At 50.6% G+C, this 13,745-nt stretch overlaps 1 protein-coding gene across 1 annotated transcript; it reads left to right on the top strand.

The window, feature by feature from the left end:
• The first annotated feature begins 9,037 nt into the window (after positions 1 to 9,037).
• Positions 9,038 to 12,590, top strand: LGALS1 (galectin 1). The gene is made up of 4 exons (XM_065851982.2): positions 9,038 to 9,191; positions 10,450 to 10,529; positions 11,850 to 12,021; positions 12,382 to 12,590. The coding sequence occupies exons 1-4, from the start codon at positions 9,183 to 9,185 to the stop codon at positions 12,523 to 12,525; spliced, it is 405 nt and encodes a 134-aa protein (XP_065708054.1). The 5' UTR covers positions 9,038 to 9,182; the 3' UTR covers positions 12,526 to 12,590.
• Positions 12,591 to 13,745: the final 1,155 nt, after the last annotated feature.

Here is a 13,745-nt window from a genome sequence, read left to right as displayed (position 1 = left end):
AAACTGAGCTCAAAAGAAGTGGCCTTCTCTTGGGGCTGCCCAGCACTGAGCTCACGTCACTCTAACACAACATCTGCATCCAGCAGTGCCCCTTGGGTTGATCCTTCCGAGATCTTGTGGGCAACAGAGCTGGTGAAACAAGCCCAGGATGTTCACCCTGCCCAGGCTGGGGGATACCTCACCCAGATCTTGGCTTAAACCTGGGCCTTTCAAAGGGCCTGTCCCCCTCAGGGTGAGTTTACATGACAGCAGACCCTGTAAGAACATTGCTTTCCCTCTGACGTTACCTCATCACAGGCTTGACCACTGGGCTTCTCTCATCTCCCCATCTTCCTTTTGAATGGGAGGAGGTGCATTACTTTACAACTTCATCCTGCCTGACTAAATTTAGCCAGTGAAGAGGCCAGGAGAATCTCCTTGGTTTTCCCTGTTTGGTTTGGTGGGAATGGGAATGACACATCCTGACTGTCGCCTGCTTCTGGAACAAACGCCTGAGGGCCTGGAGGCCGGTACCTCTCAAATGTCCAGGGTTTTTGAAGCTAATCCACCCTGCACAAGAAAACTCTTAAGACTGCAGGACCTAAAGCCATTGACCTTCAGGGCAAGGGTGAACAGGTGTGAACAAGCCCTCCAGAGCCAAGGGCATAAGGGACACCACATGAACCATGTCAGTGTAACCTTTGAAACACTGTTACCAGCCCAGGGTCTGGGGCAGGAGGGGAAGCCAGGCAGGTTTAGTAAAGCTGTTGAGTAACCATGATCGGTATCTACAGCCAAGGGGAAGTGATAAATTCCTTTCTGTACAGGAGGGAGCTTTGTAGGGGTCTCAGTTCTGCTCCTTGATGCTTCTGTCTTGTCATGACAATGAGGACGTGCACAGCACCTTCCTCCATCCTTCTGCCCTTCCCTTCTGGACTGCCCTCCCTTGCAGCCATTTACTTTGCTTTTGCTAAGAGAGAAGCTAAATGCATTAATGCCTTTCCCAGCTCTGGTGGAGTCTCAGGGATCAGCACCTTGGGGTGTAAATGCTGAGCATCCCACTGGTGCAACAGCCCTTGGCCTCATGGTGTACCTGGTGAACCTGCTGAACAGACAGCACTGACCTGAACTCCCCTCAGACCTTTGGGGTATATAGGGTACACCCAAAAACTCTTGACTGGCTGATAGACTTTCCCTTAGCTTCAGTGCTGGGAGAAAAATGCAAGCTTCATGCTCATGAGAGTAGCACTTGCCACCAAACCACCAGCGCACAGATGCTGTAAGTGACTGTCCATCCCTCTTCCCCCAGGCTCCTACTGTGAAGAGGCAAGCAGCAGCACATGGGCCAGCAGTGCTTCATAAAACCCTCAAAGCTGTCCCACAGGAAAGTCCCCCACCCGTGTACCCGGCCAGGCAGTCAGTTGGCATGTCAAGATCTGTGCCCCCAGCGAAAGTCAGGAGTTTGTCAGTGCTTGGCCTCAGTGTCCATCATAATGAGAGCAAGTCTACAATCCCATAGGATAATGCCATGTTGTTTACTTGGGTGCTAAGTGCATCAGTACATTTTGCTCCTTTTTCCAAGCCACCCAGTTCCACTGAGATGAGATCTGGCTTTCTTCCAGAAAAATAAGAAGGTCCTTTCTTTGAGAAAGGATGAGGAGCACAACCCTGGAGCACAAGGCAGAAGAGAGGGAGAGAACATCTCTGCTGCTACTGCTGGGGGAGTAAGCTTGTGCTCCTGTATTACCACCCTGCCAGCAGCTGTTGTGAACCTGCCCCAGCTCCACATCTGAAGGAAGGAACCAAGGAGATCCCAAGTGTGGACCCTATCTTCTGCCATAAGGTATGGACAGTTGACACCTGGACTGCACTGAGCACCTGAGGCCGGCTCTTCCTGAGCACTGCAGGAGGGCAAAGACCAGCTTTGGCATTGGTGGGGTGCTTCAGTGACTGCTCTCTGCCCAGGGAGCAGAGCAAGCCAGAAAGAGGTGAGGAAGAGTGAGCTCTTGTGTAGGACATGATTATGGATGGGTGTGCTTGCTGGCAGGGGTAGAGATGGCTCTGCAAAGGGCTTCCTTGGGGAGATCTGCTTGCAAAAACTCCTGAAAGAGTGGCACAGCCTCACCAGAGCAGTGATGTGCATGTACTCACCAGCCCTGGAGTGTGCCTGGTTCCCCTTGCAAGGCAGTGGGAACCAACAGCGTTGCAAGGGATGACACATCCCAGTGCTTTCCACTGTCTCCAAACCACGATAGCATCAGAGAGGAGTGCCCTGCGCTTTCTATCCCCAAATAGTACGAGCCTCAGGGAAGGGAGGGTGCCAAGCCCGGCCAAAACACCCTCCCATTTCAGCAGCTGATCCTGGCAGATAACAGACAGCTTACTAGCGAGAGAGTAATTGTTCCAGCTGGCTGTAGGGTGGCAGACAGCAGCTATCTAACAGGGCTTGGTACTGCCTAACTGTTTGGGGCATCAACTGAGGGATGGCATGTGCAGCTGAAACCCACAAGAGAGTTTTAGGTGGTCCCCCATGCAGAAGTGCAGGGGAGACCCAGGCTGCAGTGGCTTTAGGGCCAGCAGGATGTGTCCCCATTGGGGAATGATGAGTTGTACTACCTGCAGGACCCCAAGTGAGGGCAGGACCCTGTCTGCCCAATGCAATCCTCTTTCCCCCAGCCTCTGCTGCTTGGTGAGGCCCCATTGCCCCTTGGAAAGGCTAAGTTGGCCATTTTCCTGCCTTGGCTTCAGCTCGGCTGTGCCGATGCCTTGTGATCCCATGTGCTTTGGAGGCTCTCCAAGCACGAGATGTGCCCCTAACACTGGCTTGTGAGCTGGCTGTAGATGAATGCATTTGGCAAAGCAGATGCAATGGTCTATGCATGGTACATCTCAGTGAGAAAAATCTTACGTGCTCCAGGCTCCCTGCCGGCCTCACCTCCCAAGCTGCTCTGATGCCGCTTCTGCTGTATGTGGAGACTAATATCACATCCCGCACCCTAAGTATCACTTTGTATGTACAAAAAAAAAGGGTCCTTTTCAAGCTTCTTCGTCATTCTTGCCAGCAAAGCCTATTCAAGGCAACCCTTTTCTTCAGGATGGTTATTCCAGACTGGTTTTTACATACATCACTCACTGAAAAAATGGCATGTGGCTTAGTTTCGGTCTCAAGGGTGTTGCAGGAGAACGTGCCTGTATTCCACGAACATACTTCTCCTAAGCACTGTTTCTTGGAACAGTTGAAAACAGCATCTGGGCTGCTGTAACATGTTCAAACACGGCATCCACTTACTGTCTGCATATTAAGTACAGCAAACAATCCTCTGCACAGCACATCTCAAAAGTCGCTTTAACAGACAACAACCCAAGACAGGGAATATGCCTCAGCAGCTCATTTCTAGGTTTGAAATAGGCTCAATAAATGGCAGGTTTCTAAGGTACTGCAAGGACACTAATGTGGGTATTACAGCAGAACAGAGCCGGTGGCCACAATCAGTCAATAGCCTGCAGCTCTCCTACTCCAGTATGTCAGTGTCGAAACATCTGACCCTCCCATGTGTAGCTGAATTTCCTTGCCCTTGAACTCCCCACACTAACCAGCAGCCCAGTAATATTTCTTAGCATCATATTTTAGCACAATATTCCCTTTCTCTCCTGCAGTGGTGGCACTGGGCTTATGTTGCAGGCCCTCTGGAAGTCATTAGCCAACGTCCAGACAAGTGGTGGCAATATATTCCCTTCTATTAGTCAGCATTTGCTGAGCTTGTAGCTCTGCTTTCAAAACATGTCATTTCTTAAAGGTTAGGTCTGAAGCCTTGCCTACAGTCCCTAAACAGCCTGAACAATGCATGCTGCACCCCAACTCATTTTCACTTCTACCCTTTCCTTTCTTTCTATTCCTTTAACTTCATTTATTGAAAGAAAATCAGAAATTCATGCCACTGGTCAGAAGTTGATTTCCTATTTTCTTTAAATAAGAAAAATGTTATCAGTTTCAAAATGCATGGCAGAGTTGTACAAGGTCCCTAATGGTACTTTTCTTACAGGAGAACTTAAGCCTTACCCCATTTACTTTCCAGCTCTCCTGGGTCTGCTGTCCTCCTCTGGATCAGCAGCCATTGCCAGACCTACCACAAGGCTTTTCCCAACCTGCATTTGCAGTTCTTGGAAATCCCCTGCATGCAGCAATCACCCAGTCTGGGCTGCATCATTGCGAGTGACCTCTCTGTGTCAAAACTCAGAATGTGCTTTCTTAAAGCGTCAAGTCACCCCTCCTTGATTTGTCTTTGCTGTGCTGTCTTGGGCCAAGTGCCCTTAAACTGAAATGCAAATTGCCTGAAGCCTTGCCAGCCAGTCTGGGATTAAATATCTGCTAAGTCTACCACTCCAGCCTCACAGTCAGGATCCTTCATGTCCAAGTTAATGGAAGGCTTGGAGCTCTTTTGCTGTGCTCTCAGTATTCCTAGCACTGCCCGGCAGAGTCCTCCTGCCTATCTCACACGCAGAGGAGTTCACCCAGATCAGTGGGTGTCTTCTTGCCGCTCTTGCATGTTAAAAGGACACTTGAATGGCTTGGGTCAACAATCTCCATGGGCCTACAGAGGCTGATCCACACTGCCTATGACCGTGACCCAGCACCCTGGTTTTGTGCCTGTCCCACAGCGACAGGGATGCCACCCCGGCTGGCAGACCAGGAGCAGTCCCTTTCCCGCTGTGCCCGCAGAGGCTTTGCACCCCAGAGGTGAGAGACAGCCCAACGTGAGCAGCTGGAGGTGCAAGGGAGGAGATGGGGAGCTCCCGGGATGCACTTCAAGGTGCGTCTAACACATCTCCATGTCATTCGCGTGAGCAAGACTCATTCCCACCTCCCCAAGCTGTAATTTTAGGCTTGCCCAACTAAATCACCTTGTCCAGGTACCCTTTGATAACATTTATAACATTATCTTCACCACTGGGGAACATATTTCCATACTGATTTAATGAAAGCACAGATTCTGGAGTCAGCAGGAGCTGGAGCCTCAGAGACGGCTCCTAACCCAGGAAATTGGATGTGGTTGGAAAAATTTCAGCAGGCAAAGCTTGGGAGATCCTGCTATGGCTCATTCCTGATGTGAGGCTCTGTGTCCACAAGATAATAAAACTGAGTTTAGCACACCTAATCCTGAATTTAAAATACCACAACCCACATAACACAAAGTGGCTGAACAGGTACAAAGACACTCTCCCAGTGGAAAGATGTTGCAAATCACTGAAGGAGTAATTGCAGCCAAAACAGGCTTTTGCCAGCTGGAGAGCAATGTATACAGGTGGATTTGGTCACGTAGTCCACGGGCTTTTCAGCCAGGTCCTTTCCCAATTCTCCAAGGTCACGACTCACGATGCCCTATCTATCCCTGCATCCCTGCATCCCTCACAAGCAGATTTGGAGGTAGATCTTCCCTCTTCTGCTTCAAACACTTGCCTGAATGGGCTATTTCTCTGGTGGCTGCCAAACCACCATGGTTAGAGCCACCCAACAGCTCAGCCCAGCAGTTCATCTCAGCCCCACAGCATGAAGGAGCTAGACTGCAGCCCTCAGCACACAGGACCAGCCCACGTACGCTGAGGCATACCAGTTCTTATCAGCTAGACGAGAAGGCAGGCTTTATATCAAAGCTATTCGCAATGATGAAACTCACGCTTAGCAATCATGTTTCCCTCTTCAACCTAAGCTGAATTACAGCTTGGAGGTTGGGAATGGTGGGGATGTCCACAAGGAAAGCTGGGAGCTCAAGAAACTGTGTCATCTCATCATGGAGAGATCAGCACGGGCTCTGGATGTCAAGGTGACTGCAGGAAGAAGGCTGAGGCCCTGGGAGAAGAGCTACAATGAAAATCATGGGCAGCCCTAGCAACAGATGGGGGTATCTGGTCCCTTCTACAGGAATGACAGTTTGCAGCCAGCATTGAGGGACGAGCTCAGGCCCCAAAGGCAACAGGAGTTCTTTGTGGACTGTCTGGGATTGCTCACTGAACAAAGGCAATTTGCACTTTCCAAGGAGGAGTGAGCAGACAAGGACACTGTGCAAGCAAAGGCTAGTGAGGGGGCAGTGAGTTGCTACCAGGAGCCAGGCTGTCTACAGTAGAGGTGCCCAGTGTAAGGACCTGAGCAGGACACCTCACCCCTAGCATGGGACATGCTTGGTGGAGACTTTGCTATGATTTCTGGCCTTGGACACAAGTGCCGGCTGTGAATTTGTTCTGCCCCTGTCATGGCAACTGGCTCTGCTGGCCCCATCCTGTCCAGGACACAGAATCCTAGTTTGGAGAATGCAGGTGTGGGTGCAAACACCGTCTGCCTCACCCTCACAACCAGGCATGAAGCACTGCTGAACTAATATCCCACAGACATTATTCCTTTCTCCACACTTTCAGCTCCCTCTGGCCAAGAGCTTGGTATAGCCAAGGACACTGTAGCAATGGTATCATGTCCACTCACTCTCTTTGGATTCGACAAAGATCTTTTGCTTCCAAAGGTATAGTTCAGATGAGTGTCTCTCTCTGAAATACAAAGTGAGGATTTGGAATGCGATGCAGGAGAGTTCCCCTGGTGAGGAAGAGTCTGGCTGGAAAGGTGGAAAAGTCCTATCCCACTGCTGAGTTCCCACACAGCAGGATAAGCTCATGCCCCCAAGCCCTGCTATGATCTGTCCTCATCTTCCTCATCTCTATCCTTTGCAAATTGGACAACCTGCAGGGCTGACAACCTGCTGGCGCATCCCCTAGCTGATAACAAATGAGGTGACAGGAGGTGAGGATTGCCAGCTTTAACCAGCCTGGCTCTGCCATCCTCAACCCACAGTGGGTTGCCCTTCCTACACCACATTGCCGCTGAAAATAACGGGCAAGCACCTCTGCACCTTCAGTGTGGTGGAGCAGGTGTCAGTGCGGCTGGAGGCACCATCCCCGTCTGGTGTGCCATCATGGTGAGCAGGGACCTTCCCTCCCCGGAATTCAGCCGTACCTTATGAGGATGCTGATCCTGGAGCTTTAGATTTTATCACATCATCATAGTGGCTCCAATCCAGAGGTAGGAAGGGAAACATAGCATTGTACTGATGGAGGCAGCCCATGGTCTGCAGACAATGTGAAACCCCATGGGCCCCTTGCCTGCAGTATTAGCCTGTTGTGCTAATGCCTGTTAATTCAAGGGTCCTTTAAACTAACAGAGACATCTGGACTTCCAACAGACAAGCGTGGGCTGCCTGAGTTAGACTCAAGTCTGAAAGCCAGATTTCCTTGATGTGAATAGCCCTTCCAGTGTCTCCTCTTGGATAGTATCCTCTCCCTCATTATCACCGGTTATCCATGAGCTGGTCTCTACTCTTCTCAGCAGTATTTGGAGGAAGGTCCCTGGACAGGTGTGACTCAAGGAGCTGGTGGCTGCTAAGACTGGGTTAAAGTGCCCAGCTGCCAGAAATGCTACAGGAAACACAGAACCTACCCCTGACTTTTTAAATGGCCGCCCCCACCTCCAGCTCTAAGCAAGCAAATACCTACACATTTCCTCTCCCCATTCACCATTTCTTGCAAGGGAACGGTCCCTCCTAGTCCGACCCCTGCAACCTACTAAACTATGGCTCCAGCAGCAGCTTATCTCCTTGGAGAGATGTCCAGAGTCCTTTGCAGGGGGTATCTTAAAATATCTTACAGTTGAAAGGAATTTATTTAATTGCACACACATCCCAAACAGAGGGAAGCTGGCACTAGTTACTTTTTCTCCTGCTGGTATGGAGTACTTCTCCTCGTCCCACACCATGTGGAAAGGATCAGGCTCAAGGGCAGGTCACCAGAAGGGAGAAGAGGGACCAGGCTTGTCAGAGCAGAGAAGCCCACTTTGGCCTTTGCTCCAGGTCTCTTGTGTCTTGGGGTGACTGGTGACCTGGCCAAAGGCTGGAGCCTTTCCAGGGGCCTCCCTGCTGCCTCTTCTGGCATGGATGGCACCAACCGAAAATAGCCACTGGGATTGTGCTTTATGGGGTTAAGAGGTATGGGGACTATCACATCCTCAGGAGTTGGGGAACTGATGTGCCTCATAGAAAGAGAAGAAGAAAGTGTTTCAGCAAGTTCCAGTTCTGGGCCTCTTAAGGAAATCACAGAGCGCCTTGTGATTTAGAGACAAATATGCAAGACAAGGAGAGCCTTAAGCCACAAGCTTGGCCCACTGCCTGCATTTTTTCCCTCCTCTTTCAATGTAATTACAGTTGAGCCATGTAATTGGGTAACTTTTTCCAAAGGACTCCTTTCACCCAGAGTGAATCATACGTGACACAAAAAGAACATGGAAGCGGGTAAAAGACATATAGATCCTATGGCTATTTGTGATAGACTGTTTTGCCCCTGTCCCCTTGTTCCTCAGCCCCCCAGGTGTGCCCAGGGTAGGTGCAAGAGCCAGGCACTGATCTTTTCTGTATAATTCCTTCCCACCCCTCCAAGACAGCTTCCTCCTGGCTTGTTGTGCCCTATAGCCAAAACTAACTGCATGGTTTTGAGAGTGTCTGGGGGTTCTGCAGAATAAGGACTATTTCCCCACTCCATTTCCTGTACCTACAAGAGAGGGTGGTAAGGTCTGGGGCAGCATTTGGAGTCAGCACATCTTGATAGTGCGACTGAGCGACTCTGGATCCAGCTTCAGTCCTCTGTTCCTGGAGTTTCACCTGGACCACATAATGTTTCTGAGGTACTGTGTGCACTCAGTGACATTTCTGCTGCTTCTGATTTAGCCAGAGCCGAAGAGCCCAGCCCTTCTCCTAGACCCTTCCCACCAAGTCTCAATCCATCTGACCATTTTCCATTTTCCGTGTGGGATAAAAGCCTTGGATAGTAAAACACTCATTGTAAAACTATTTTCCACTGGCTTCGTGGCCACACACAGCTGGATCTCCTCCTGGAGCGGGCAGCAGCCCGCTTGGAAGTGTTGGGCTTCACATCGTGGAGTGGAGCCTGGGTGAGGGTGGGAGGAGGCAGCTCTGCCTGACAGGCCCTCCCTCCTCCCAAAAACCGACCCCTCCCACCTTTTCCTGGGTCTGATTGGTGTGTGGGGTGCAGCAGGGCTGGGACAACTCAGCTCTCCATCTATTTAACAGCAAGGGTGGGGTCCCTGCAGCTACTTGCCTGAGTCTCTTGCACTTTGGTGGAGAGCAGCATCAGCACTGCACAGCAGCACCATGTCTTGCGTGAGTAGAGAAAGGGCTGGGGCAGCTGGTGCATGGTTGCAGGGATGGCTTTGCTGGTACTTCATGGAGTGGGACTGTGGGGAGTGTGTCAGCTTGGTGTGAGGGTGTTTGCACTGTTCTCCTCCATCTGCTCATCAGCCCCTGTGTCAGAAGGTCTGCTAGAGCTGGGTGCTTGCTGCTGGGGAGGAAGGATCCCTGCTGCAGACATTACACAGGGGTAGCTGCTGTTTCGTGTTCTGGCAGGAATGTTTTGTTTTCCCTGCAAAATCCCTTTGGGGAAGTACGTGGGGGGGTCGTTGTGGGGTTGGCTCCTGAGCTGGGGTAACCTGTTCTACAGCAGCTCTGCTCTGGGGAAGCATCTGCAGTGATAGTTTTTGCTCTGTGAGCATCTCTTCTGGGCAGCCTTGCTGCTTGCTTTCTGGCTGAAGTTTTCATGAGTCACTGAGTTGTTATCGCTCTCCTTTTTGTAAGGAAATATGCTATACAGAAGTGGCCTTCTGTGTCAAAGACGGCTGGGCAAAGGCTTGTGTCAGAAGTGATTGCATTTCTTTGATTAACTTATCTTTAATTAGATTGAGTGTGGTTAAACAGGGAGTGTTTCAAACGCGTGCTTATTTCTTAAGGTGGGATGGGAGAAAGATTTTCAGTATTATTTCTGTCTTGCCTCTGGTGTGATAGAAAATGGGTACATGTGGGTTTACTGGGGTATTTTAGGTCTCCTAGAGAGAAGGTGGAAGAAGGTGTGTGCATAGACAGGAGAATGTTCTTGCAAATGCTGAAGATACAAAAAAAAACCAAACCACCAAGCATCTGGGAGCTAGGAAGCAAAGTGTCTGAGCCCCTGGTCCTAGGCAAGGCTTGAAGTTCAAATCCAAGCCAGAAGAAAGCAATGGAGGCTCCATCCCTGCACAGCCACACTTGTGTGGGATGGTGTTGAGACCCACAAGGCACATGGGTGTGTTTGGGACAGGGTGGGTGTGATGGGAGCTTGCAGGTGCTTATGCTTCACTGCTGTGAAATACAGATATGTTGATGAGAGCAGCAGGAGAAAGGTTGGGAAATTGGGCACATGTCCCATGTGACTGGAATAATTTCTCTGGGATGTCCCTGGTACAGTGCCCTAGGGGAAGGGAGCTTCCCTGTCTCTCTAGAGGTCCAAAGCAATGCACTGCCTTGCAAGAAAGCCCAGAGAGCTGCCAAATTGGAGCAAGTGAGACAGCAGGTATTGAGCTAATGTCTCTACCTCTGTGTTCCCCAGGGACCAGTATGCACCAACTTGGGTCTCAAGCCTGGCCAGCGCCTCACTGTCAAGGGGAAAATTTCACCAAGTGCCAAGAGGTAAGTGATGCTGTGCTGCCCAAGTGTGTTAAAGGCACCACACTGAGTTGTCTTCTGCTGGTGGGAGACAGAAGGAATCCCTCCCTTGGGTGGGAGAGGAGCAGCTTTGGAAAGGGTTAACACCAGCAGTTCTTCCTAGTGAGTCATTTCCTAATGCACACTGCAGACACACACTACTGCCAAGGGGCTAAGTCGAAGCAGATGTGAAGCTCCAGCTGCATGCACTGGCAGTGACCACATCCCCTCTAGTGCAGGGTAAAGGAAATGGAAGCCATGTCTATACTGAGATTTGGGTTGAGACCATCCCCTGCCACATCCTCTCCTCTGCATGAAGATGGCCCAGGAGCAGGGACACAGTTACAGTGCCTTGCTTCACTGGGTGGGAGAAGAGCATAGTCCAAGCAGCTGGGAGGTCTTGGATGCTCTGAGCCACAGCTCCAGCTAATGGTGCAAATGGAAAGACTGCATATTGCAGGAGAGGGTCTCAGGCAGCTGAAGTTTGCTTTCACCCAGTGGAGATGCTAGTGGGGAAGGTGGTAAGTAGGCAGGTGGAAGTAAGTAGGAATGTGCTCCTAACTGCAGGGATCAGGGTGACTGGGGCAGTGGTCTCCAGCCCTTGTGCACATCAGTGGATGGTGGGGCCTCTCAGTGGGTAAGGTGGAGCCCATAGCTGCTGTACCAGCAATAGCTGTGTTCCAGGAAACATGTCCCAGCTCTTCCCAGTGCCTTTGAAGTTCCATAGCGTCAGAGTGAAGCCTCCTGGGCTTTCTCTTGCCAAATACTATGCCTCCTCTCTTCTCATCTGGGTAAGAGGCCTAGAGGCAAGGTGGACACTGGGCTAGGAAGCTGCTCGCTCCCACTGCCACTGTAGATGCTTTGGGATAGCTAATGACATGGTAATTATTTTGGCTGCCTGCAGGGCAGGGAGAAGGCAGTGGCCAGCAGGCGAAGTGCAACACCAGCCAACTGTTTGGGGCCGAAATGGAATTCGTGAAAAGCAGCTGATGCCTTGGGAGCTGGTTTGAGTGCAGGAGAACTCCTTGCTCAGGGCAAAGTGCTGAACCTTGCTCCTGTTAAACTCTGTGGAAACTTAAGTGGTGTCTCTCCTGGGGACGGTACTGTGGGGCCTACCACCCCAGATGAGGAGGGTACCTGTTGCTGACACAGCACTATCATTTTAGAGAAACTGTGCACTTTGGCAAAGGGTTTCTCTTTGGTTACCCTCATTTGAGCTTCATGCAACAGACTCAGATGTTCATGATAATGTGCAATGTGCTACTTTATTATTGGTTAAAACAGCATTGATGTCTTTCTCTGCAGCTTTGTGTTTAATCTTGGGAAGGATGCTTCCAGCATTGGGCTTCACTTCAACCCCCGTTTTGATGCTCATGGTGATGTGAACACCATTGTGTGTAACTCGAAGAAGGTGGAAGAGTGGGGTGCAGAGCACAGGGAGACTGTCTTCCCTTTCCAGAAGGGGGGCACAGCAGAGGTGAGGGGAAGGTGTCTGGCACATGGTGCCCAACTCCATGGGCTGTCTCAAGCTTGTCTGTACAGGAGGTGGCTGGTTTCTCCTGCCTGGTCGGTGCCACCATCCAGGGCTCTGAGCAGGGACAGGGGGTGGGGATCAAACATGCAAGCTCTGTCTAGCTCAAAGGGATGTTACTATTGAACTGAGCAGGGAATGCTCATCTCATGGGAGACCAGAATAACACTCCTGCTGTTGAAGAGCAGGTTATGCTGCTGAGTGTGTTCATCTTGCAAAGTGGAGGGTGGCACAGCAATGCTGTGGAGGGGAAAGGCTTGAGGGCACCTTGGCAGAAACTTTCTGACTTTTGCATTTGTCTTGCAGATCACTTTCAATGTCAACCAAAATGATCTGACAGTTCACATCCCAGGCCACCAGTTCACGTTCCCTAACCGGCTTGGGCTCTCTGTCTTTGACTACTTTGATACACAAGGGGACTTCACAGTCCAGTCTATCAGCTGGGAATAACTTCCTCTGACACCTCCATCTCAAAGATACAGAAAAAGCATTCAATAAATAAGAGTTTTGGTCTACTCAGTCTCAAACTAATCTGTTTCATACTGCGAGTTCACATGGGTTGGTCACCTTGCTGGTGGGGTAGGGGAGAGGAGGGTAGCCAACTTTGCTCTGGTACCATATGTGTGTGGGATTGTGCCAGCCTTGCCCCTTAAAGTCATGGATGGAGAGCAGGGTGAGTGTCAAAAGCCAGGGAAGGCAGAAGGCAAAAAGCCTGAGGAAGGTTTTAGGTGGAAATATCAGGGCTAGATGTGACTAAGGGGAAGAGTGGAAGGGTCCCTGAAGCAAAGTCACCCACCCTTGAGGTCTGGACTGACACCTTACCCTGCCTGAGTAAAATAGGTTGATGAAATCCATCTCTTCTTAAACTAAGCAGCCCTGGCTGGAGCCAGACTGCCTTAAGTTGTGGACCCAGGTAAACCTAGTGGGACATGGAGGGAGGAGAAAGTCCTCAATTGTGCTAATTTTGGCCTGCAACCCTCTGTAGAGTTTGGTCCTATTCTTGACACAGTTCTTCTATGTCTTCTTGAGACATCTTGCTGATGCATGTGACAGCAGTGGAAAAGGATGCTGTGCTGGGTGTGGCAGAGCATGCAGTGGGCTTCTCATCCAAATCATTTTTTCTAATAAGTGCAGAAGTACAAATACTGTTGGGCCATATCTCATGTGGCCAGTAACCTAGAGGGCTCTGTTCTTATTCTGACCTATGTGCTGTGCCTGCTCCATCCAGAGCTGGGAGAGGTAGCAATGCCCAGCTGGAGTGTGTCTGTTAGGCTTCTGTTGCCCCTTCACTCATGTGAGCCCAAAGGAGCCTTGTCCCTTTGCAGTCTGAACTGAGGCTGGCCTCTTAGGAGTCTGGAGATAATGAGGTGTGTTTGGTGTTGCAGCATGGTTCTCACTGGGCTATGGGTTGTTACCCGAAGCATTAGCCAGCAGCTGCCTCGAGAGCTGTCGCAGTCTGATGGTACTTGAGCAGCAATGACTACTGCTGTTGGGCAGGCTGTGCCTGGTGGACATGGGAAAGATGGAAGCTGCCCTTTCCACAGTGCACAACAGTTATCAGGTAGGCCTGGGATGGAAGGACACAATCTTCTGGTCCTTTCTCCCAGGCTTGGCCATGAGCAATTTGAAGGATAAGCAATTTGAAGGGCAAACAATTTGGTGTCCTACAA

The sequence above is a fragment of the Patagioenas fasciata genome, chromosome 1, assembly GCF_037038585.1.
Source record: "Patagioenas fasciata isolate bPatFas1 chromosome 1, bPatFas1.hap1, whole genome shotgun sequence".
In the NCBI taxonomy this organism is placed as follows: domain Eukaryota; kingdom Metazoa; phylum Chordata; class Aves; order Columbiformes; family Columbidae; genus Patagioenas; species Patagioenas fasciata.
This window is presented reverse-complemented; position numbering and strand designations above follow the sequence as displayed.

Coding starts and splice junctions, on each gene's coding strand:
- LGALS1 (XM_065851982.2), top strand. Junction 10,530..11,849: donor ATTTCACCAAGTGCCAAGAG/GTAAGTGATGCT, acceptor CTTTCTCTGCAG/CTTTGTGTTTAATCTTGGGA. Junction 12,022..12,381: donor AGAAGGGGGGCACAGCAGAG/GTGAGGGGAAGG, acceptor TTTGTCTTGCAG/ATCACTTTCAATGTCAACCA.